Here is a 23151-nt window from a genome sequence, read left to right on the forward strand (position 1 = left end):
TCAAAATGGAAAAAGCACTGAAGAATACTGAAAATATTGTTACTTTTAGACATTACTTCCTTTCCTCTCTAACCTCTCAGACTCCCAGAGAGAACATCTCAGGGCCTGACCAATGGGCATGGAGTCTAATGCCTTCCCAATAGATACATGCTTGTCAGTGGTGAAAATCCATGAAACTCCTGGAAATATCCTCAAGAAACTTCTGAGTAGAAATTCTTAGTCTCTTCAAGCTAGTTGGAGACAATGGAAAGAGCATAAAGTTTGGAGTAAAGAGGAACCTGGTTTGTATACTAAATGTGTGTGTGACAGTGGACAAGTCAGTGGACCTCTTTTGAACCTCAATTTCCTCATTTTTAAATGGAAATAATGCCTGCAGTATTTACCTGCTAGGATTTTATTTTAAATAAAATAATCAATCAATAAGCATGTACTAAAAACTAAAGCTGAGTGAAATAAGTAGAATCAACACAACAACAAGAAGATTAAGTGATGATCCACTGTGATGGACTTGGCTTTCTTCAATAGACGTAATTCAAGCCAATTCCAATAGATTTGTAAAGGAGAGAGCCATCCTCATCCAGAGAGAAGACTATGGGGACTGAATATAAATCACAACATGGTATTTTCAACTTCTTGTTGTCGTAATTGTTATTTGCTTGTTTATTTGTTTTTTTTTTCTTTCTCATTTTTTTCCTTTTTGATCTGATTTTTCTTGTACAGCATGATAAATGTGGAAATATGTTTAGGAGAAAAAAAATAAACATGTACTAAGCATTTACTATGTATTAGACACTGTGCTTAAGTAAAATGCTTCAGAAATGTTAAAGGAGTCTATACATTATACATATCTGCTTGTCTATGTGTGGTATCCCTCAGGAGAAGAGAAATTCCTTGAGGACAGAGCTTGCTTTGCTCTTCATTAGAATCTCTACTCCTAACAAAAGTACCTGGCCACTTTCATCATCCTCTATTTCCCTCCCTTTTAACTCACTTTTTCTTCCGCTTTTTTCTCATCTTTACTTTTCCCTTTCCTCCATCTCTGATCATACATAGGTTTTAGTATCTTATCATAAGCCCCTTGGGACAAAAGCACATGATGAATTCAACCCCATGCCTTTTAGGTAGATCATGGTTTAGAGTTAACCCATTCTTGTGGATTTGATTAAAGATAGATTTAGGAACATGGTGACATTGTCCCAGCCTCCTTCTTCTTATGTACACAGAGATTCTTCAGGTCAACAGACTTAGCTTGTTTTGGGAATGTTCCCCAGCAACTTCCATTCATCTCGGTTTACTTGGTTTGCTCGAGGTGACTATACCCAGCTCAGCCTTTATATCATATATCTTGAGACTGAAATGGGCAGAAGTTCATAGGTAGAGCATTAAAAGGGATATTAAAAAGTCATCCAATACAACCCCATTATTTTACAGAGGAGCCAATGGAGGGTTAAAGAAGTTGGGAAACTTGCTTAAAGTAGTACCACTCATGTCTAAATCCAGATTCAAATCCAGATTTTCCTGACCCCAACCCCAGCATCCAATCCACATGTCAAGCTGCCTCTTGGCTGTTATAATCATTATTATTGCTAGCCCAAAGCCCACTTTATCCAGAGGCTTCCACAGTCTCCCTGCTGACCGGCACAGCCCCAGCTCCCGGTATGTGACATGCTTGAGTATCCTTGCCTCCCTCCCTCTTACTCTAGCTGTGGTAAAGGGCAGCAGGAGGGAAAAAGTGAAGCATGTTGATGAGTTTGTCAGTGTGACATCCAGAGTTAAGTGCTCTTATGTCAGAGCTTTGTATAGTAGAGCTTGTTAAGCTTAGCACCAAAGCCTGGAGGAGGAAGGGCATTCACCTGCAGTCACAACTCGAATGAGAAAAAAAAAAATGCCTTTAAGACAAAAACAAGAAATAGCCCTGAAACTTAGAGATGCTTAATTAATTTTAAAGACTTCAAAATCTAGTTGGGACCCCACAAACATAAGGAGACAGCACAATCAGACTTATTTTTAGAAGGGCCTAAACTTTACTAATTGGTCTAAATTCTCCTAGCACCTCATTATTTCCTCCTTTTATCTGACTGAACTTCCAGATTCCATATAGGTCTATCAGCTCTCAGGCTATATTTTTCATTTTCTCTCCTTTGCCTCTTTCTTTTTATATTTGCCTTTTTCTTATTATTTATCTTTTTCTCTCTCCTGTATCTTCCAAACATCATTCTTTCTATCCCATTTACTTTCTTCCTTCATTCTCTCTCCTTTGATTTTTTTCTACCTTCATTTTTTTCTTTCTTCATCTCATTCTTTCTGTTTTACCTTCCTCTCTTTCTTTCTTCTCTTCTTCTCTTCTCCACCACTCTTCTCTCCCCATCCTTTCCTTTCTTCTTCAACTCAACATTTATTAAGTGTTTACTATGTATCAGTCACAGTTGCTATGGAGGCCAGAGACAAAAATCAAAATAGACCCTGACTTCAAGGAGTTAACATTCTCTCTCTTCCCTCCTTCTTCACTCACTCTTTCTTCCTCTTTCCTCTCACCCCTATTTTTCCCTTTCTTCTATTTCTAATTATTAGTAGGTTTTAGTATTTCATAGTAGTAAGCCCCTTGGGGGGAAAAAGGCACATGATAAGTTCAACCCCAATGCCTTCTAGACAAATCATGGATCAGGATTAATCCACTTTCATCGATTTGAGTAAAGATAGATTTGGGAACATGATGACAATGTCCCAGCCTCCCTCTTATTTATGTACACAGAGCTTCTCCATCTCAGCAGACTTAGCTTGTATTGGGAATGTTCCCCAGCAGCTTCTACTTCTCTTGGTCTGCTTGTTTTGCTCCAGGTGACTATGCCCAGCTCAGCCTGCGTATCATGTACCTCGAGGCTGGAATGTACGATGTTCCCATCATTGTCACAGACTCAGGAAACCCGCCTCTGTCCAACATGTCTATCATCAAAGTCAAAGTGTGCCCTTGTGATGAGAATGGAGACTGCACCACCATTGGTGCAGTGGCGGCCGCTGGTCTGGGCACTGGGGCCATCATTGCCATCCTCATATGTATCATCATTCTGCTAAGTGAGTATTGCTTCTATTGACAAGGGGAGGAAGGGGGAAAGGGGCATGCAGGCCCTTGACTCATGTCAGATGTTTGTACCTAAATTTCACTAAGCAGCTTGTATGCACCAGACAAACTGGTTCCCAGATTAGAACCCCTTAGGATATATAAACTGTAGCTAGATAGGTTTTTTGGAAGTATGACATGGGATATTGGCAGAATAGTCTGATACATATATTTTTAAGTCTCACATAAGAACTCACTCACATTAACATAGTTTTGAGGGATCATAGAAATCATCCAAATTCCTGTGTTCTATAGAAGGAATCAAAGCTCAGGGAAACAAAATTATTTTTCCCAGAATCACATAACACTGGAACTAGGACTAAAATCCAGAGCTGAAATTCTTCCCTCTACCACATATAACCTGTGTGATCTTGGGTGAGTTATTTAATCTCTCTGGGCCAGTTTCCTCATTTATAAAATGAAGAAAATGATTGAGATGCCTTGATGATTCCTTTCCTTCCTAAATCTATGACAACACTGTCTCACTAAATTGTCTAGATTGCATATGAGGAGATCAAAACCTGGATAGAAAACAAAATAACTGAAACAAACTATGAAAGGAATGGTAAGGGACTAAATAAATACAAGGTAACACTTAAATATGAGGCTGCCAGCCCACTCTTATTTATTTAGTGTGTACCTCCACATATAGAGAACAGCAACTTTTGCTTTTGTCTTTGTGTGCCCTGTGCCTAGAAGAATGCCTCGGTGCTTAATAAACGTTCATTAATTGATGACTTGATTGATCCATAATAAGTGTATTAGAGAAATACCAAATAAATCACTCCATGATGTCAGAGGTGACAAGAACCAAAGAACATATGATTTTTCTTGCTTTCACTACTAGGGAACGGGAGCTTTTGTAATGATATGCTCATAGACATAGGTAGATCAGGATTGCAGTGGGTAAAAGCAGTGTATGCTATCCAAATTCCTATGTGTGTTGTAGGGATTAGGTTGATGGGAATCATCCATAGAGTATAAAGAGCTGCCCTGGCTCTAGAGGAACCTAGCACTAGAAAATCTGGCTCTTTGGCACAATAAAGCAGTGCCTTTATTAATCTCACATGGAGACAAAGGGTGTCTATATCATGGATAAAAAATCAGACAAGAAGAGAAAGGAGGGGTTATCTCTTTAAGGTCCATTGAGTGGGCTACTCTTACTGGCTTAGTATCCAATCCTGTTGATACAAACATCCTTTGCTGACATATCAAGACTAAGGAATCAATAAAGAAACTGTTTTGTCATCCTAAATTAGCCTCCCTCATAAGGTTATGTCCCTCATGATCCATGAGCTGATGCCCCACAGATACACACACACACACACACACACACACACACACACACACATCATTCCCTTAGAGATATTCTACAGGGGAATTGGGGGGAATTGGAAGAAGCAAATTATATAGACTCCTGGGAGTCCATTTATGGAATCATGGAACATCAGAACTATTAAGAACATTTTAGGCACCTAAGTTGCCTGATAGACTTGAAGTCCACCAAAACTTAGATTCTAACCCTACCCTTACTCATGAACCTGACCCTGAGAAAGGCATGTGATCTCTCTCAATTCCCTCATCTATAAAAGAGAGATAATGATAGCACCTATTTTACATAGTTTCTTTGAATTTCAAATGATATAATAACATTTTGTAAATCTTAAAATGGCATGTAAATAGTAGCCTTTATTATCTTACTGATAAGGTAAATGAAGTCAAGGAAAAGATCTAAAGGTCACTCAGTGAGTTAATGACAAAGCTATAACTTCTTTTCACGCCTAGTTCATCTGTCCTTCCCCCATTTAAAAGCAGGGCTAATGTTGACTCTGTCCACTCAGGGGAAGAACTAACTCACTGTTCTGAAGCATCAGTCAGCCACCTAAGAGCTGCCCAAGAAAACCCAAGAATCCAAATTCGATCTCTATTGAAGCCACGTTCTTATTTTCAGTCATTTTCTTTGAACTTTAGGAATCTGCCTTATTGGGTAGAAAAGGTTCCTTCTCATCTAAAACCCAATGAAGTGGTCACTGGTAACATCCCAACGTTGAACCAAGGCCCATGCATTTAGAATGAACTACTTGAATTCTGAGGGAAGGACAGTTGGACCAAACACATAGTTTCTTGGAAATCAGAACTGAGCAGAGTTATATCTTATTGTGGAAAACAATTGGGAAAACAAGCCAAGGATTAAATGGGGGAGGACGAGGCTGGAGCGGGTACATTATCCTAATGTGCTACAGCATGTGGGTGCCAGGCAGAGCTAATGGCATAAGCTCTGAGATCTCCATTTAAACACACTGGGCCAGGGGATGCGTGAGAAGCAGAGAGATGGAAAACCGTAACTTGGGTTATCTCTAATGGGAGTCCCACTGCTTCTTCCTGCACATTGGGAATGAATATTTACCCCAATGAGTATTTTTTTTCAGCTTCCCAGGTTTCTGTCCCCACTGTGCCAAGCTCTGCTCAAAGTTATAGCGTTATCATTTTTATCTTTGCATTTGCATAAATTTAGTTAATGTTAGTGCTCATGAAAATGCAAAGGGGATCAGAATATGCAGGCAGCAGTCCTTTGGGGCCCTCCAGCGTTCCTTCTTCCTCTATCTCCTCTACCTCCTCCATGAGGGGTCTCTCACTGCTGTCCCCTGCTTTATCTAAGCATGTAGTAATGCACGCATGTATGTGTTTTAGAATAACTAGAAGCCCAGGGTCACTCTAAAGATCTTTGACCCTGACTTCAATTTTGATCACCATTGTGTATGTTTCTGAAGGGGTTAGCCAGATTTGGCTTCCGAAAGGCTCCCAGAGTTTTATCTCATTGGAGGGGAGGGAAAGACAGCTCTCAGGTCTTTCTCCTCACTTATCAATACCTCTTCAAAATATTTGTGATGTTTTAGAAAATTGTAAAAGTTTGTATCAGATATCAAAAACTATGGTAAAAAGAAGAAATTCAGGCTCTAGGGTTTTGGTTTTTTTTTTTTTTATCCATTTTACAAAACTTAACTTCAAGGTACAAGGTAACCTCCTGAACATTCTGTTGACTAAAATTACCTTCGGCTGAAGGGCACTGAATTTAAGAGGTTCCTTCCTCATTTTCAGATGCATTATCCCTCTTTAAAGGCTGGTTTTTATTAGCAAAGCTTATTTTGACATTCATTGTCAGTCTAATTGACTTTTTTATGCTTGAGAGCTGAAAAAGCCACATGAAGGATAAGAAATGTAATTTATGATGAGTGGGTTTGGGGAGGGAGTGATGCCAGTTGGAGGAAGGGAGTGAAGACGAGACGTTTTCACCAATTCTGATACTTTTAAATTACACAGAGCTTGGCAGAGTGACCTGGCACATCAGAATCTTCCTCTGAATGAAGAATGTTTGACCTCTGGCTCAAAATATCTACCATCAGCTTCAAGCCAATAGGGCTGCCAGAGAAGGCTCTGTGTGTGTGTATGTGTGTGAGAGAAAAGAGAGAGAGAAAGAAAAAGAGAGAGAGAGAGAGAGAGAGAGAGAGAGAGAGAGAGAGAGAGAGAGAGAGAGAGAGAGAGACAGAGAGAAATAGAGAGACAGAGACAGAGAAATCAATTCATGATTCAATAGGCATTTACTAAGCACATTCTAGGTTCCAGGCACGATTCTAGGTACCTGGAACACAAATATAACTACTCTTAAGGAATCCACATTCCAGTGGGATTATCTTTGTTTTCACTCTACTTGGTGGGCACACTTCTCATTTGATCAGTTGGTATGGAGCAGAGATTCAGTAATCCACCCAAACTGACAAACCTGATACTCAGATTCATCAGGAATCCATACAGCCTAATCAATAGAATAAAGCCATTCTTCCAAGTAAAATGGGAAATACCAAATGAGAAATATCAAAACAATTGATAAAAGAAGAAATTTTTTCCCCTTCAAAACCCCTCTTAAAGCCTAAGTCCTAAACAATAAAAAATGCCAACCCAGTTAGTATCTTCAGAAAAAGAATATTGGCTTGAAAGCTTTGTCCTGGCTCTGCCATTGACTCTGTGTGACATCAGACAAATCAGTTTAACCCCCTCTGAGCTTCAATTTTTTCATCTTTAAAATGAGGGAAAGGAAAGACATTGAACTAAATGATTTGTAAAGCTCCTTCCAGTAAATACATTATAGTGTCCTGATATTCCTTCATATTTGTTTCTTTCCTTCACTAGTTAGGTTCCCAAAATGTTAGGGACTGGCTAGGAAAATCACAAGTCACAGGAGAAGAGAAGCTCATCCATTTGTTTTGTAAAATTGATGGAAATACTTTTCAAAAATAATTTTTTAAGAAAGAAATGTATAATAAAATGTATCATCTCAGAGTCTTAGATTTAAAAGGGATATGAGAGGCCATCTAGTCAAGCCACTTCATTTTATAGATGAAGAAGCTGGGCTCAGAGAGTTTTAGCAATTTGTACAAGATCACATAGGCAATGCTTGCCATCTGGGGAAGGGGTGGAGAGAGGGACAGGGAAAATTGGAACAGAAGTGAGTGCAAGGGATAATATAAAAAATTACCCTGGCATGGATTCTGTCAATAAAAAGTTATTTTTAAAAAATCACATATGCAACAAGTGATAGAGCCAGAACTTCTAACTTCAAATCCAGAATGGTTTTTTGTCCCCCACCACCACCAACACAAAAAAAAAAAAAAAAAAAGATTTCTAGGTTACTCCACACAGAGTCCAAATGACTTTATAACTAGAGTCATGCTATGTTCCATTCTGTGGGGGAATAAAATACAAGAACAAGACCTATTTGGGCTATTGACATATTAAAAGTCTATCCTGTAAAGAAGTTTTACAGCATCTTCGATGTCAGCTTTCCCACCAGGTGGAGAAAGGGAACATCAGAAACCAGTGTAGCCCTTACAAAACCACCTTTGTACACCAGAAAGGTAGCTTGTTGTGAATGACTCTTAGAAAACAGAAAAGGACTTTAAAAGCACACTAAATATCTCAGAGGTTTTATGTCGGAGAGGAGAGTTATATTCTACTGCTCACAAGCAGATCTCAGCTAAGCATTAAAAAAAAAAAATGCTGAACTCTGAAAACTGCACGGTGAGCAGGATGAGGCAGCAGCCAGTTGGCACTGAGTGCCAGTAATTAGCTGTCCAGTCCTCTTCTAGTCACTTCAGCACCTCCGTGTTGGGCATAAATACCATGGTTCTCAGAACAAAGAGAGAAAATGAGGTAAACTGCAAGCCTCCTGTTCATCTCAGCTTCCAGAAGAAGCAGGGACCGCTTCATTCTCCTGATCTCCTAGTGCAGGGTAAAGAGAGGAAGTGAAAATGAAAGACTGGGCTACAGGACAGGCTACAATGTAGAAGGCTCGATATCATTCTTTCAATAAAATCTTTTATTTTCATATCATCTTCATTTCTGAAAATAGCCTTTCCCCTCCCCCTACCCAGAACCCGATCCCTTATAACAAAGAATTTAAAAAAGAAAGAGGGAGGAAGGGGAAGTAATTTAATAAAATTCATCAGTATCTCATCTGAGCCTGATAGTGTATCATAGAGTCATAGATACAGTCATAGCCACTGAGTCCAACTCTTTATTATACAGGTGAGAAAACTAAAGCAAGGGGAGATTAAACTATTTGCCCAAAGTCACACAGCTAATGTGGGATTCAAGTCTTTCTCTATTATATCTTCAAACTGTCTATGCCAGTGGTTCTCAAAGTATAGTCTAGAGAATCCTGGGGGTCTCTGAAATCCTTTTAGAGGGTCTACAAATTCAAAAATAGTTTTTATTTCCAATATGGTAAATGTCTATAAATATAATCCAGATAAACAAAAGGAGAGATCCTCAATAATTTTTAATAGGATAAAGATACTGAAAACAAAAGTTTGAGAACCACTGATCTATGCAATATTCCTTACCCACAGTCCCCCAATTTGCAAAAAAAAAAAAAAAAAGAAAGAAAATGAGGTGCTATATTTTTTTCCCTTCAACAAAAGCTTCCTGGAGAGCTCATAATCTGAGACACAAGGTCACCCTGTCCTCATCCCTTGGCTTTTGAATGTACTACTTATAAACCATGTGATACTTCAAATACTGATAAGAGATCACACCCATTCTGGATTTCATTCATCCTTTAATCCAAACTTTTATTAAGTGCCTACTGTATACAGAACACTGTTCTAGGCTCTGAGGAATTTGGAAAGTTTAAAGAAGACACCTTTCTGGCCTTTCATTCAATATACATTTAGTAAGCATATACTATATGCAAAGTAAAAGTCAAAAAGGTGCATTATGCAAGATTTATAATTAGGATGGGTTCAAACCCTACTCAGAACATTACCTATGAGACTCTGAGCAAGTCACAAATTTTTCTGTGCTTTAGGCAACTCCCTCAAACTAGGTCTTTTCTCCAAAGCCATAGAAAGAGGGAGAGAGACAAAATCAATAGATCCTTCACAAAGGCCTATGTGAAAGATGGCCTACTGGGTAAAAGAGAAACAAAAAAACAAAGATAAAACAGTTCCAGAAGGGGCTTATATCCTATTCCTACTCTTGTAGTATATAACTACACACAAAGAAGGAAATAATTAGAGTAGATGGTGGAGAAGAATCAGGGAAGGTTTCATGGAGAAAGAGGTAAACCTTGAAGAATGACAACGACCTGAGAGGTAGAAGTATAAATGTCCCTCGGTGAAAGATGGAATGCCAAAGTTGAGGCAAAAGCTAGTTTGGCTGGTCTAGTTTGGCTGGGAGGTAGAGCACCTGAAGAGTGTTCTCGTGAACTAATACTGGAAAAGTTAGTTGGAGCCACGTTGTAAAGAACTCTACATGCAGATTATAGCCAAACAGGAATGAACCACAAACACAGATAATATAATATATGATATCATCAATGCACTAGCAGGCTGCAAAACAAAACTCTATCCAAGGGAGACAGAGCCTTTCCCCTCCCCCTACCCAAAAACCGATGCCTTATAACAAAGAATAAAAAAGAAAGAGGGAGGAAGGGGAAGTAATTCAACAAAATTCATCAGTATCTCATCTGAGCCTGATAGTATATCATAGAGTCATAGATTCTATGAGCTATCAAAAATTTACTATGATCCACACACCCAGAAATCTCTCCCAGCAACTTGTGGACACCTTCTCATTGTGAGTGATCAAATCATTAGACAACAAATCTTTGCAGAGCATCTGCAATGTCCCTAATGGGGATATTTCCTTCTCCAGAATGTTCCCATTTTGCAGATGAGGAATTGAGGCAAATAGGGGTTAAATTACTTGTTCAGGGTCTAAGAGTCTAAGACTGGATTTAAACTTAGATCTTCCTAACTCCAGCTCCAGTGTTCTATCTACTGTACCACTTAGTTGCCCAATTCAGGATAGGAAACACTACTAATAACTGGGGGAAGGGAAATCTTCTTGCAGAATACAGCTCTAGAGTTGACTTTAAAAAGGAGCTAGGGGTTTCAAGAAAGAATATTCCAGGCATAAGTATACAAAGACACAGAGGAAAGAGGAGAGATGAACATTATATACAGGAAGCAATTAGTTGAACTATAATACAAAGTGTGTAACGGAGAAGTAATTAGCCTAGTGGGAAAAGAAAGTTGGAACTAAATTGTGAAGGGCTATAAGTATCAAATAAATGGATTTTATCTCTAGAGCTAATAGGGAGTCACTGAAGCTTCCTGAGCAGAAGAGTGATATTCCAGTTTTGTGCTTTAGGAATATCATATTGGTAGCAATATGGAATATGAAATAGATGTAGCAGTGACTAGAGATTGGAGAAATTAGGAGGCTAATGAAATCAATAGTCTAGTCAATGAAGGTCTGAAATAATGTGGTTAATGTGAGAATGGAGAAAAGAGAAAGCATACAAAAGATATTATATAGGTATAATTGATAAGACTTGAACACTGGATATAAGTTGTGAGACAGAATGAAAAATTAAGAATGACTCCTACTTTACAAACCTGGGTGAATGGAAGGATGGTGATGCTCTTGATAGGGATAAATTGAATGATATACACAGGGACAGAGACAGAGGTAGAATGAGTAATAGTCTAGAAAAAAAGAAGACAAAGCCTGAGGCAGGGGAGAGGGGAAGAAAGGAAGAAGGAAGGAAGGAAGGAAGAAAAACTAAAGAAACTGAGAAAGAAGGAAGAGGGAGACACAAGAAAACAGAGTAGGAAATGTAGCTAAGGTGCTAATACCTTTAAAAGCAAAAAAGCCTGTAGGTCTTGGTATCAAATTCCCAGTTCTATTATTTACTATTAATATGATCTTTAAAAAAAAATGCATTGGACTGAATGATCTCTACAATCTCTTCCAAGTGTAGATTTCTGACTTTCTATTCTATTTGCTCACCCAGACCAGAAATTTTTAAACATCTAGTACTGATGCTGCTTACAATGAGATTAAATTCTAACTCTAATACAAACATTGCTTTAATAAAATTGGACCCAAAGACTAGAGGTATTTTTTTTCTTCTGATGCTGATGGCCAACAAGAAGCTGCAGCCCATTTTCCCCTCAAGATTTGACCTCTTCATCAAGGAAGTACAAGATATCAACAGTCTATTATAGGTATTTCTTGTGTAATACCTTAGGCATCTCTCTTTTGCACTGAATACCAAGAAAAGATATCCTTCTTGTCCAGTTTCTTCATTTTAAAGAGAAGGAAACCAAGGCCAGCTAAGTAACTGTCCACAATTATATAGCTAGTAAGTAGCAGAACTGGAAATAGAATTCAGGTCTCTGACTCCAAATTCAGCTCTCCTTTTTTACACACATAAGGGATTTGAGCTGAAAGGAGAAGGAAGGAATGCACAGACAAAAGCAAGGAGATAGGAATTAAAGGAATTTTTTTTAAAAACCCAATATTGCCTTTTGCAAACAAAGTTCTCACATACTTGTTGGGTCTCATTGTAGCTATGGTTCTGCTGTTTGTGGTATGGATGAAACGCCGGGAGAAGGAGCGGCATACCAAGCAGCTTCTCATTGATCCTGAGGATGACGTCAGAGACAATATCCTGAAATATGATGAGGAAGGTGGGGGTGAAGAAGACCAGGTGAGAGGATCCAGGCTCACTCTCAAGTCTCTCTCCTTGTTATTCCATCCCTTTGGACTGCTCAGTGTTCAAAAAGAGGCTAAGGCTACAAAAGATCAAATGGCATTTGAGAAAAAAATCTCCATCACTAGAATACTTTGCACTCACCTGTCAAAATGCTAATCATCCTTTGGAGTCCTATTTCCTTCAAGAAAATGCTAACTCTCTCCTCTCTCTTCATTCAATTCAATAAACATTATGGAAAGAGCATTGACTCCGTCACAGTCAGAGAATCTGGGTTCATATCTCTGACATTTACTTTCTATGTGATCCTGGGCAAGTCCCCTTGAGGCCCTGGAATTCTTTTTCCTTCATTGAAAAAATGGAGTATTTGGATTTGCTTTGGAGGAAAAGAAAAACATGGTCCCTAAGTTTCTCACACTCTGAGAAGCTATATTCTTAATTAATGTTTCCTTTTGGCCCCTCTCTATCTCTGCCATGCTCAGTAGTTAAGCTGACAGCACTAACTCACTGTGTGTTCTTCTAATCAAATTATTTCCCTTCTTTGGGTAACAGTTTCCTCATCTGTAAAAAGAGTGTGATAATCGCTGCTCTTCTCCCTTCCAGGATTGTCACCCTTTTTCATTGATGGCAGTAAGATAGTATAGTAGACAGATTACCTCACTTGGAATCAGAAAAACCTGAGGTCAAACACTACCTGTGTGACTCCCAACAAAGTCACTTGATCTCTTTCTGCCTCAATTTCCTCAACTGTAAAATGGGTATAATCATAGCAGCTACCACACAGAATAGTTGAGAATATTAAAAGAGAACATATATGAAGCTTTTCTGTAAATCTTAAAATACTATATATGTGATCATTGTTATTATGATCATTATTATTATTATTATTAATATACCAAATATTGAAATGGTATTATATAAGCTGAAGTTTTACCTATATGTGTGTGTATATATATATGTGTGTGTGTGTGTATGTATATGTGTGTGTATATACATATACATACACACACACATATTTGTATGTATATGTCAGAGATTGTCATTACTCTTTCCCAAGACAGGGGGTTATGGTTCAGAATAGCTAAGGAAGGAAGGAAGCTTCAGGCCTTTTTTTCAAAGGTGAGAGAAAACACTAATGATCCGAACCTCTGAGGACAGATTTGGCTATAGGGAGGGCACTCCAGGCCTACTGAAATCATTACCCACCTTAGTGACCTCCTATCTATGGCTACTATCACAGTATCTCTTGCCTTGAAATAGTGAAATATAGCTCCCTTAACAGCTTCTAATAAGCTTTAATTTCTCTCTCTGGTTCTCATTTGTAAATGTCTAAATGTGTTTGGGGATTTTATTCCTTCCATTCATCTTTCTTTTCTTTTGCAAAGCTGTAGTAGCCAAGATCTATTTCATAATTGAGCTTCAAGCGAAAGACAGCTTAGTTTAGTTAAGGCCTCCACAGGGGCAGCTTCTTTTCCTCCCTCACTTGAAATACTCTTATACTTTGAAGATTAGGGTGAAATATCTGCCAGCTCACCCAAAGTATCCTGTTTCATTGCTGAAGAATGGAAGAAATCATTTTGTTCTAACTAATGGTTAGAAAATACTCCCTACATCGTGAGCCAACAATGACCTCCTTGTAATTTCTCCTGGCTCTGATTCTGCCCCACAGGATCACTCCAGAATACTGGTAATTTTTCTTCCATGTTTAGCTCTTCACACATTTGATGACATTGATCCTATTTGAATCCTCAACCACATGTCTGCAACTAAATGAGAAGGGGGTGGGAATAATTAGCATCTTTCCTCTTTCAAATGAATTATCCTGGGTTGATTCTTTGTATCAGGAAAATCATCATTCACAACACCTTATACCTCTCCCTACAAGTATTTTTCCTGACCTGATTCTATGCATAAACAGTACAGTGCTAACAACTATTTTCCCTCAGTTCAGCTGACTCCTTCCCAGGTTTTCAGGACTGGTTAATTTTAAGGATGCCTGCCTTTTATTTTGATGCCATTGTCTTTAGTCTTTTGATTATACCACCTTTCAAACCATCCTCTCAATCTCATCATATTCGCTGTGTATTAAGTGGAACTCTAATGTCCCTAAGTTTTCTTTTTTCAAACTAAGTATTAAATTTGTGATTTGAAGTTTTAGATACTTTGATTTTTAATTCAGCATTATTGGCTCAGAGAAGGAAAGGCTAATATAGACGAATGAGCAGGTTTGCTTAGTTTCAAGCTCTGGAATCAAGTGAGATCTCCATTTGAAACCTGTTTCCAACATTTGCTAGCTATGTGACCATAAGTCATTTAACCACTTAATAAATTATTAAATTGGTAAATTATTATAGTAAATAGTTAACTATTATAACTATAATATATAATAATTCTAGTAATAATAATTATTATATATAATATAATAATAATTATAGTAAATTATTAAAGACTGTATAGATTAGAAGTATTACCATTATAATTGTTATTATTTAATAACAAAATCCTCCCTAGTAACTCTGCACATCTTTTCTTATTTTAGGATTATGATCTAAGCCAACTTCAACAACCAGAGACAATGGATCATGTATTAAACAAAGCACCAGGTGTAAGGCGGGTGGATGAGAGGCCAGTGGGGGCTGAGCCCCAGTACCCCATCCGGCCAGTTGTCCCCCACCCAGGAGATATTGGTGACTTCATCAATGAGGTGAGCATTTCCTGAAACTCTGAAAGGGGGTGAACTAACAGGATAGAATGACAGTTAGACATAGACATGGAACCTGGTGGTATACAGCTGTAAAGACAAAATTTGCCCAGACTCCTTGAAAGAAAATACTATAGATATATCAAATGCCAAAGCCAAGCATGATTCCAAAATGCAATTCTGGACTTCATGTTGCAGATGCCAACTTGCATCTGGAGACACTCTGGATTGAATTGCCTCAAAGCTTCCATTGACCATGATTCTTAGAGATTTGGCTCCTAGCCCAGAGAGTCCTTCTTGTTTTCCTTGTCAAAACAAATGAATGTGCTTCCTTTGAGATGAAAAAGTTAAGAAGTTGGCCTTGGCATTAAAATAAGAGGGCCTGCTATACCTGTAGACAGAAGGGAGTATCTCCTGAATGGTACTTCTTAGAGAGGTGAGGAAGGAACAAATATTTATTAAGAAACCTACTATGTACTAAGCACTTTACAATATAATCTCATTTGATCCTCACAAAAAAACCTTCAGGGTAGATAGATGCTTTTATTGTCTATTTGTTAAAAATGGAGAAACCAATTCTGGAGGATACTGAGTGATTTTCCTAGGATCTAACAGCAAATGCCTGAAGTTAAATTTGAACTCTTGTCTTCCTGACTCTAGGCCCAGTACTCTTATCCACCTCAGTACCTAGCTGCTTTTGGTTTTGTTTTTCCACTTAGTCATATTTTATTTTTTCCAAATACATGTAAAATTAACTTTCAACATTCATTTTTGTAACCTTTTGAATTCCAGCAATACATTATAAGTTACATATGTACAATAATTTTAAATATATTTCCATATTAGTCATGTTGGGGAAGAAAAATCAAAAGAAAAGGGGAAAACCACAAGAAAAAAGGAAAAAAAAAGGTGAAAATAGTTTGCTTCAATCTGTATTCAGTCTCCATAGTTCACCTTCTGGATATGCTTGGCATTTTCCATCTCAAGTCTAATGGAATTGCCTCGAATCACTTTATTGTTGAAAAGAGCCAAATCCATCACAGTTGCTCATCACATGACTTTTTTTTTTTTACTATGTATGATGTATTCATAGTTCTGCTCATTTCACTCAGCATCAATATATGTAGGTTTTTCCAGGTTTTTCTGAAATCAGTCTGTTCCTCCTTTCTTATAGGATAACAGTATTGCATTACATTCAAATATCACAATTTATTCACCCATTACCCAGTTGATGACCATACCCTCAATTTCTAAATCCTTGCCACCACAAAAAAAGAGCTGCCACAGATATTTTTGCATATGTAGGTCCTTTTCCCTCCACTTAGCTGCCTTTAGAGGAGATCTAAAAGGCCTCCTAACTAAAAACTTCATCCTGATTGACTTTGCCCTGACACCTGGATTCTACCATTAGACATTCCATTGGCCATCACTTTGGGATTGATTACTTTTATCAATTTGGGATTGATTGCCAGACTAGTAATCCAGAATCTATTCCTATTTTCCTATCACTATCACCTAAATACTAGGAGGTAATAAATAAACTGCCAATAGGGAAATCTGCAGTACCTAGAGTACATAATCTCACAGTTCAAACATATAACTAGACTTTCCATTAGAGTGGCCAAATGAGTAGAAAAAATATGGAGCATATTTTTTATCAGTCACTTATGCTTTTCCTATTTAATAAATAATATTTAAAAATAAGTAATTATAATACTTTAATAATCATGGTACATAAAAATACACTTAAAAGAAGGCTTTATAGAAATGTAGGAGTATCAGAACCCTCTGGCACAATTAGGTATCACATTTGCTAGTTGGCTGGTACCTCATTTTTATCCCAGATTTAAGTGGAAAGTCTTTTAATTTACCGCAATTTTTTTTTATCAGAGTCAAAAGTTTCTCTTAGAAAGAAAACTTATGACTGCTTACAATTTAGACACTATTCCCACCCCACAGTAGAAAGTAAGTTACATGAGAGAGTAGGAACTGTTATGCTTTTTTCCTTGGTAACCCTAGAGCCCAGTTCATATAATTGGGGCTTAACAATGATGTGTTTTTCAGTTGAATTGAAGCTAATAGTTCAGTTGTAGTCCAAACAAAAGTGAAGTGTACAATGTGATGCTTCTCCTTCTTTAAAAGTCAGAAAGAGAAATATATACCCAGATATACTACACATACATAAATATATACGTATCATATATTCATACATGTGTCTATACATCAGTAAAACAGCATCTTATGATTTTTCCATCTATTGGTTGTTCAGGCAGGTAATTTCTAAGCATAATAAAATTCTCCTAATGATAATAATGCTTGTTGTTCAACCAGGTTTCTTTTTTATTTTCAAAACACATGCATGGATAATTTTTCAATATTAACCCTTACAAAATTTCGTGTTCCAATTTCCCTCCCTTCCCCCATCCCCTCCCCTAGATTGCAAGTAATCCAATATATGTTAAACATGGTAGAAATATGTTAAATCCAATATATGCATACATATTTATACAATTATCTTGCTACACAAGAAAAATCAAATCAATAACATATATTTTAACATGTATTGGAATACCAGCCATTTAGGGGAGGTGGGGAGGGGAAAGAGAGGAAAATTTAGAACAAAAGATTTTGCAAAGGTCAATACTGAAAAATTATCCATGCATATGTTTTCTAAATAAAAAGCTATAATAAAAAAAGAAAGAAAAACCAAATCAAACAGGAAAAAAAAATGAAAAAGAAAATAAAATGCAAGCAAACAACAACAAAAAGAGTGAAAATGCTATGTTGTAAATCACTCTCAATTCCCACAGTCCTCTCTCTGGGTGTAGATGGCTCTCTTCATCACAAGATCGCTTAACCAGGTTTCTAGAGACAAAAACAAAAAAGGTCTTTTTTTTTTAAACATCACAAATTCTCCATGGTTTTTATTTGAGCTGTGACAAAATTAGATTCTTTTAAAATGGTAAAATCACAAAATGGCAAGGCAAGAAGGGACTTCCTAACACAGAATGTTGGGTTTGGAATTGATTGATTGATGAAACATCTTTTAAATGCTTTCCTTCTGCTAAACATTGTCCTAAATGATGTGGATACTAATGGAAAATTCAGCTCCAGCTCTCAAGGAGCTCATATTCTAATTCAAAGAGATGACACATATGAGAGGTTTCAGCTATAGAGTAAGATTCAGGGGACCTATTGTTGATGACTCCTATTCATTAAAGTGGTGTGATCCTACAATTGTTGGAAAGGGCATAGTAGACCAAAGGGTCAGAGTGTTTTGATTGACCTCAGTTCCCTCCCCACTCCCTTCCAAAGGGACACAGATAGCAGGAAAGAGCAATGAGGATCACATAAAGGTTGAAGGACAGCAGAAATCCCAACAGAATTTTTATAGGAAAAAGTCTGAGGCAGGGGAAAAGGTTCTTCATGGACTTGCTTGCTCTAGGTCCTCTGGTGTCTAATTGGATGGGGGCAAGAAGTAGACTAGGGGTTAGATATCTTTCTATGGCTTGTAACTTCCACATCCTCCTGTGTCCTGTAGAATCATTGGAAGGGACTTTAGAACATCGACTATATAATAGGAGGTGTAGAAGGCAACTTAGAGTTTGTATAATTCAACAGAAGAAGCTGAAACCCAGAGTGCCTTGCCCCAGGTCACACAGCTAGTAGCATACTATAACTTCCTGACCTCCACTCAAGGGAGTGGATTTAGCTTTGGAAAAACACACATATATTTGAAAAGAACATGGCCTTTCCATAGAACTCTAAACTGATTTCTTCCCTTGGTGACTGGAGGTTGAGGACCTTGCACTGAGAGTATAGTCAGGTGAAAGTCATTAGCCCTGTGCTACTTGATAAGGCAACAGAAAATGCAGAAAGTGTTATCATCACTCTTCTAATTCCCTGTCTCTGTAAAAGGAGGTGAAACATGACTCCTAATTTGAGACAGTCCCATCTTCTCTCTTCTGCCCCAGAATGTGTGAGAAATTGTTTTTAGCAAATGTAATTTATATTTAAATGTGTGTAGCACAAACTAGTTACATCCTTCCTTCTGGAGTGAGGATAAAGGGCCTTGAAAAACCATTTGGAAACTGCAAATTCGTGAAATGTGTGCACATTGTCCTCGGCTTTGGTGGGGAAAGTAGAAAATGTGGTTCTTGAAGGTTAATTAAATGGTTTTTCATCCTTTAAAAGACCAAATGATGCTATATCTAGCCAAGATGGTACTCCTACAGGACAAAGTTACCTTGTATAGATCTTTTTTTTTTTTGCAAGTGGGCAAACTGAGGCAAAGAATGGAGCAACTGTGGTAGAGATTCCATATCAGTGGGAAGATTGGGCCCCAGGTCTCCACATGTGCTCTGAGCAGTTTGGAGGTAACAGGGATGGTCCTTTCTGATCTTTGGATAACATGTCGCTAGAGCAGTTCTGCAGAAAGAAAACTACTTGAGGATTAAACTGTGGAAACTATCTATACAGTGCCTGCTGTAAACTTATCAGATTATAGAATAATAAAGACATGCAGAATAGCCACCCCTCCTACATATCCTTAACTGTTGTGTGTGCTAATGTCTTTCTGAAATTCCCCTTGTATCTTCTTAAATATTTTCATCCCCTATAATTACCTTAAGCAGAGTCATATCATAAAATCTTAAAATCCGAAGAGGCTTAGAAATACGTGGTCCAACCCTTTCATTTTACAGGTAAAGAAGTGGTCCAGAGGAGCTTTTGAATAGCTTCGGGGACCACTCAGGCAATGCCCTCCTCCAATGGCATCCTACCCATTGCCCCCGCCCCCACCATTGAAGTTCCCATTGTCTCCTTAACACCATGTCTTTTGTGAATCCAGGGGTTGCGAGCCGCGGATAATGACCCTACAGCACCACCCTATGATTCCCTGCTGGTCTTTGACTACGAAGGAAGTGGTTCCACAGCCGGCTCTGTCAGTTCTCTGAACTCTTCCAGCTCTGGGGACCAAGATTACGACTATCTCAACGACTGGGGACCCAGGTTCAAGAAACTTGCGGACATGTATGGAGGGGGAGATGAAGATTAACTGACCTCATATTCTCAGAACAAAATCGAAAAAAAAAAAAAATGAACGGACAGCAGAGAAGCAAGAGCTGTACAAAAGTGGCAGCTTTTTTAATTACTCCCCCCTGCTGACTGTATTATTTTAGTGGTGAGTTAGGAGTTACTTTTTTTTTTTTCCCAGAACATTGAGCTGTCTAGCATGAACACTTGTTGTCTCTGCTCCATTTTTTTTTAAGTGTCAGCAGGGTTTATGGCTCATTACAATATCCGCTTTATGACTAAGGAGAGTGAAAGGCACTCTGTCTTAACTTGAATTTCTTAGAACAGAAGTACTGTTTTTAAAAAAAAAAAATTGAAAGTGCCTTTTGGTACATGTATCAGATTCCCTCGATCTCAGGAGCGATTAAAAACAAACAAAAGTTTCAACCATCATGAGCAGCACTCTCTCTGACCCCAAGCTAGTTCTGGCTCTGAAGGAATAATGAAAGAACCATGGAGATTGTTTCTGGTTTTTGTTTTTGGGTGGTCTTTTTTTTTTCATTATTTTTAAAGAAAAATAAATAAATAAAAGTGGATGACTTGTTTCACAAAACAAAAAATAGAAACACAAAACATATTTTGAGTGAAAATCCAAATAGCCATTCTTGATACTCTGTGGGTGGTGGTTTAGTCATTCTTGCTGTTTGTAGCTCGGTGTTAAAAAGATGCACTTATCACCTGGTGTCCTTCCTCCACTGGCCACATAACTGAGATAGCCGCATAAAATAGCCAGGTTGATTAGTCTTGGGCTATAGGCTCCTCTGGAAAGTCTCCACTGGGTCTGGTGAAAACTCCCTACACATATAAACCACCAAAAGACCAAAGAGCATCTCTTTGTGTCTTGCCCTCCACAGGTTTCTGACTGCCCCCAGGATACTGAGTGAGTCCTTTAACTAAATCCTAGCCAAGCTACATGTTGCTGCCTGGCATCATCACTGATGTATCGCCATTCCCAAGGACAGAAACTGCTTTTTTATCACTTTGACATTTCACAAGGATCCTGCCAGCCACCTCCCCACTCAGTGTTAAAGATGGAGTCTGGCTTCATTAGCCCATTGCCCTCATCTCTATCTCCCTTGTCTAGTAAAGTCTTCATGTCCCAAGCACCAACAGTCGAAGTCAGACAGCAACACGTAAACCAGTTAGTGGGTGGCCCCACTAGCCAGTGGGGGCTTGACACTGCTCACACTAATCAAGTCCACGGGGGAAAGCGGCAACCGGGTATGAAAGCATGCTCAGTCTGTAGCGAGTGGTCCTGGCTGTGCTCCAACAACACCAACTTAACAAAAGGTTTTGTAACATCCAGAGAATTGAACATCAGAATTAGAGATAGTTCTAACTACCTAGTGTGGTCATTTTGAACCAATAAGAAATAGCTATTAGATTTAAAAACAGCATTTTGCCCCTTTACTGATTTGGACTTGTAGGTTTCCTTCTAACGTCTGTGAGATGATTTTACCTGCATGGATATGTGATATGAACAATGTTTCTTGGGTTAGAAGCCACCTAAGTCCCGTGCTATGAGTCCCTGGGTATACAGTGTATTTTTTTATATTCTGCAACTGAGTTTGGAGTGAATATGGTAAAAGTGTCAAAGTGTTTAGCTCTCTTTTCCTTTTGATTCCAAGTTTATATATGGTGTCAGAAAATGATTATCTGCGGATGATGACTTTTTCCATAATGAGAATGCTTTTGAATGCTCAATTAAAGGAGGGAGAGAGGCAGAGATCCCTCTCATGGCAAAGGGTCCCATTAAGGAAAGCATACTGGGATGCTATAGCTTACAAATAATGAACATGCTCTTTGTGCATTTCCCATTTTACCAGAGTCTGTACTCCATAAGATGCAACTTCTGTGAACAAAAGAGTGCTCGGAACATGTGCCATCTGGACTCCAGAGGGGACAGAAGGAATGCAAACTATGTACTCTTTCCATCTCCCAGTTGCAATCCAGTGTGTTTTCCTCACTCACCACTTGATTGATGAGGAAAAAGAAGCTTAAAGGGGGCTTCCTGAGAAATGACATCATGTTAGACAAGAACTCAGGAAATGCCCCCAAAAGACTGGTGGCTTGGCAGGAAGACATCCCTCGAGTGCACCATGGTAGTTTAGGGGGTAACCTGCACTTGGTAGGAAACCCACAGTCCCCATTCACATCATCCTCCCCATCCCTTTCCAACACAGAAACCTCTACACCCACCCTAAGGTGCCTCTTACTTGGATACTCTAAGTATTCCAGTGGCTCTTCCCTGCCCCCATCATTTCTTGGAAAAAGGAGTGATGGGCTAATTTTTTCAGCCTATGGCCCATTTCCCTGTGCTTTCCCCATTCCTTTAAGGTACATATGTAACAAAGAGTAGAGTGTCTCCCAATTTAAAGTCAAGAGTTGTGCCTCACTTTCACCACCCCCATCCCCACTGGCTCTACCTAAGTGCACTGATTGAAGTATGGATCAGTCATTAAGGCCCAAATAGTGTTTCTATCTCTTCTTGTACTTCCTAGAGTACTTCAGAGGAAAGGGAATGGGAAAGGTAGGTATGTGGAGGTAGGGGATTCTTTCTCAAATAGCTGAGGTTCAGAGTCCTCCTCTAGTCTATTTTTTCCCACTATGCAGGCAGCCAGGTCCCCAAGGAGATGTACTCACTGAAGCCAAGGGGGAGGGTGGGTAAGGCAGATGGTAGGAATTGCTTCTCAATGTAAGCTATTCCCATCCCACCCCACCCCAGTCCCAAGCCATGCTATGCAAACCACTCGGGGTCAGTTAGCCAATGAGAATTGTCTGAAATGTTCATGGGGATGGGGTAGCAAAACAGGGAGGGGGGTGGGGTTCTAATGGAATTGTTGATGGGGTTAGGGTTGGTGGATTGTGAGTTGAGTAGTGGTTGTCATTTTTTTATGTTCTCCTTTTGGGTAAAAGTTTTTAACCTGAGGACTGTGAATTATTTTCAAATGTGAATATGATTTGTTAACTAAAGCAGGTATAAATGTTTTTCCCTGAACTTCCAAGAATACTAGTTCTCAAGTCTAGCTCTGGGTTCCCTCCTCTCTCTTTCTCTCTCTCTCTCTCTCTCTCTCTCTCTCTCTCTCTCTCTCTCTCTCTCTCTCTCACACACACACACACACACACACACACACACACACACACACGCACACACACAATTTTAACCTTTTTGTGTCAGGGACTCCTTTGCCAATCTGATTA

The 23151-nt window shown here is 38.6% G+C and overlaps 1 protein-coding gene across 1 annotated transcript in view; it reads left to right on the forward strand.

Annotated features, from left to right (window-relative positions):
* The window catches only part of CDH4 (cadherin 4), a 1241109-nt gene extending 1220625 nt beyond the window's left edge, over positions 1–20484 (forward strand). Inside the window, exons 13-16 of the mRNA XM_051976684.1 lie at positions 2839–3072; positions 12034–12173; positions 14716–14880; positions 19727–20484. Coding sequence (XP_051832644.1) covers positions 2839–3072; positions 12034–12173; positions 14716–14880; positions 19727–19933 — 746 coding nt within the window. The 3' untranslated portion in view covers positions 19934–20484. The remainder of the gene's footprint in view (positions 1–2838; positions 3073–12033; positions 12174–14715; positions 14881–19726) is intronic.
* Positions 20485–23151: the final 2667 nt, after the last annotated feature.

Source organism: Antechinus flavipes, chromosome 2, assembly GCF_016432865.1.
Source record: "Antechinus flavipes isolate AdamAnt ecotype Samford, QLD, Australia chromosome 2, AdamAnt_v2, whole genome shotgun sequence".
In the NCBI taxonomy this organism is placed as follows: domain Eukaryota; kingdom Metazoa; phylum Chordata; class Mammalia; order Dasyuromorphia; family Dasyuridae; genus Antechinus; species Antechinus flavipes.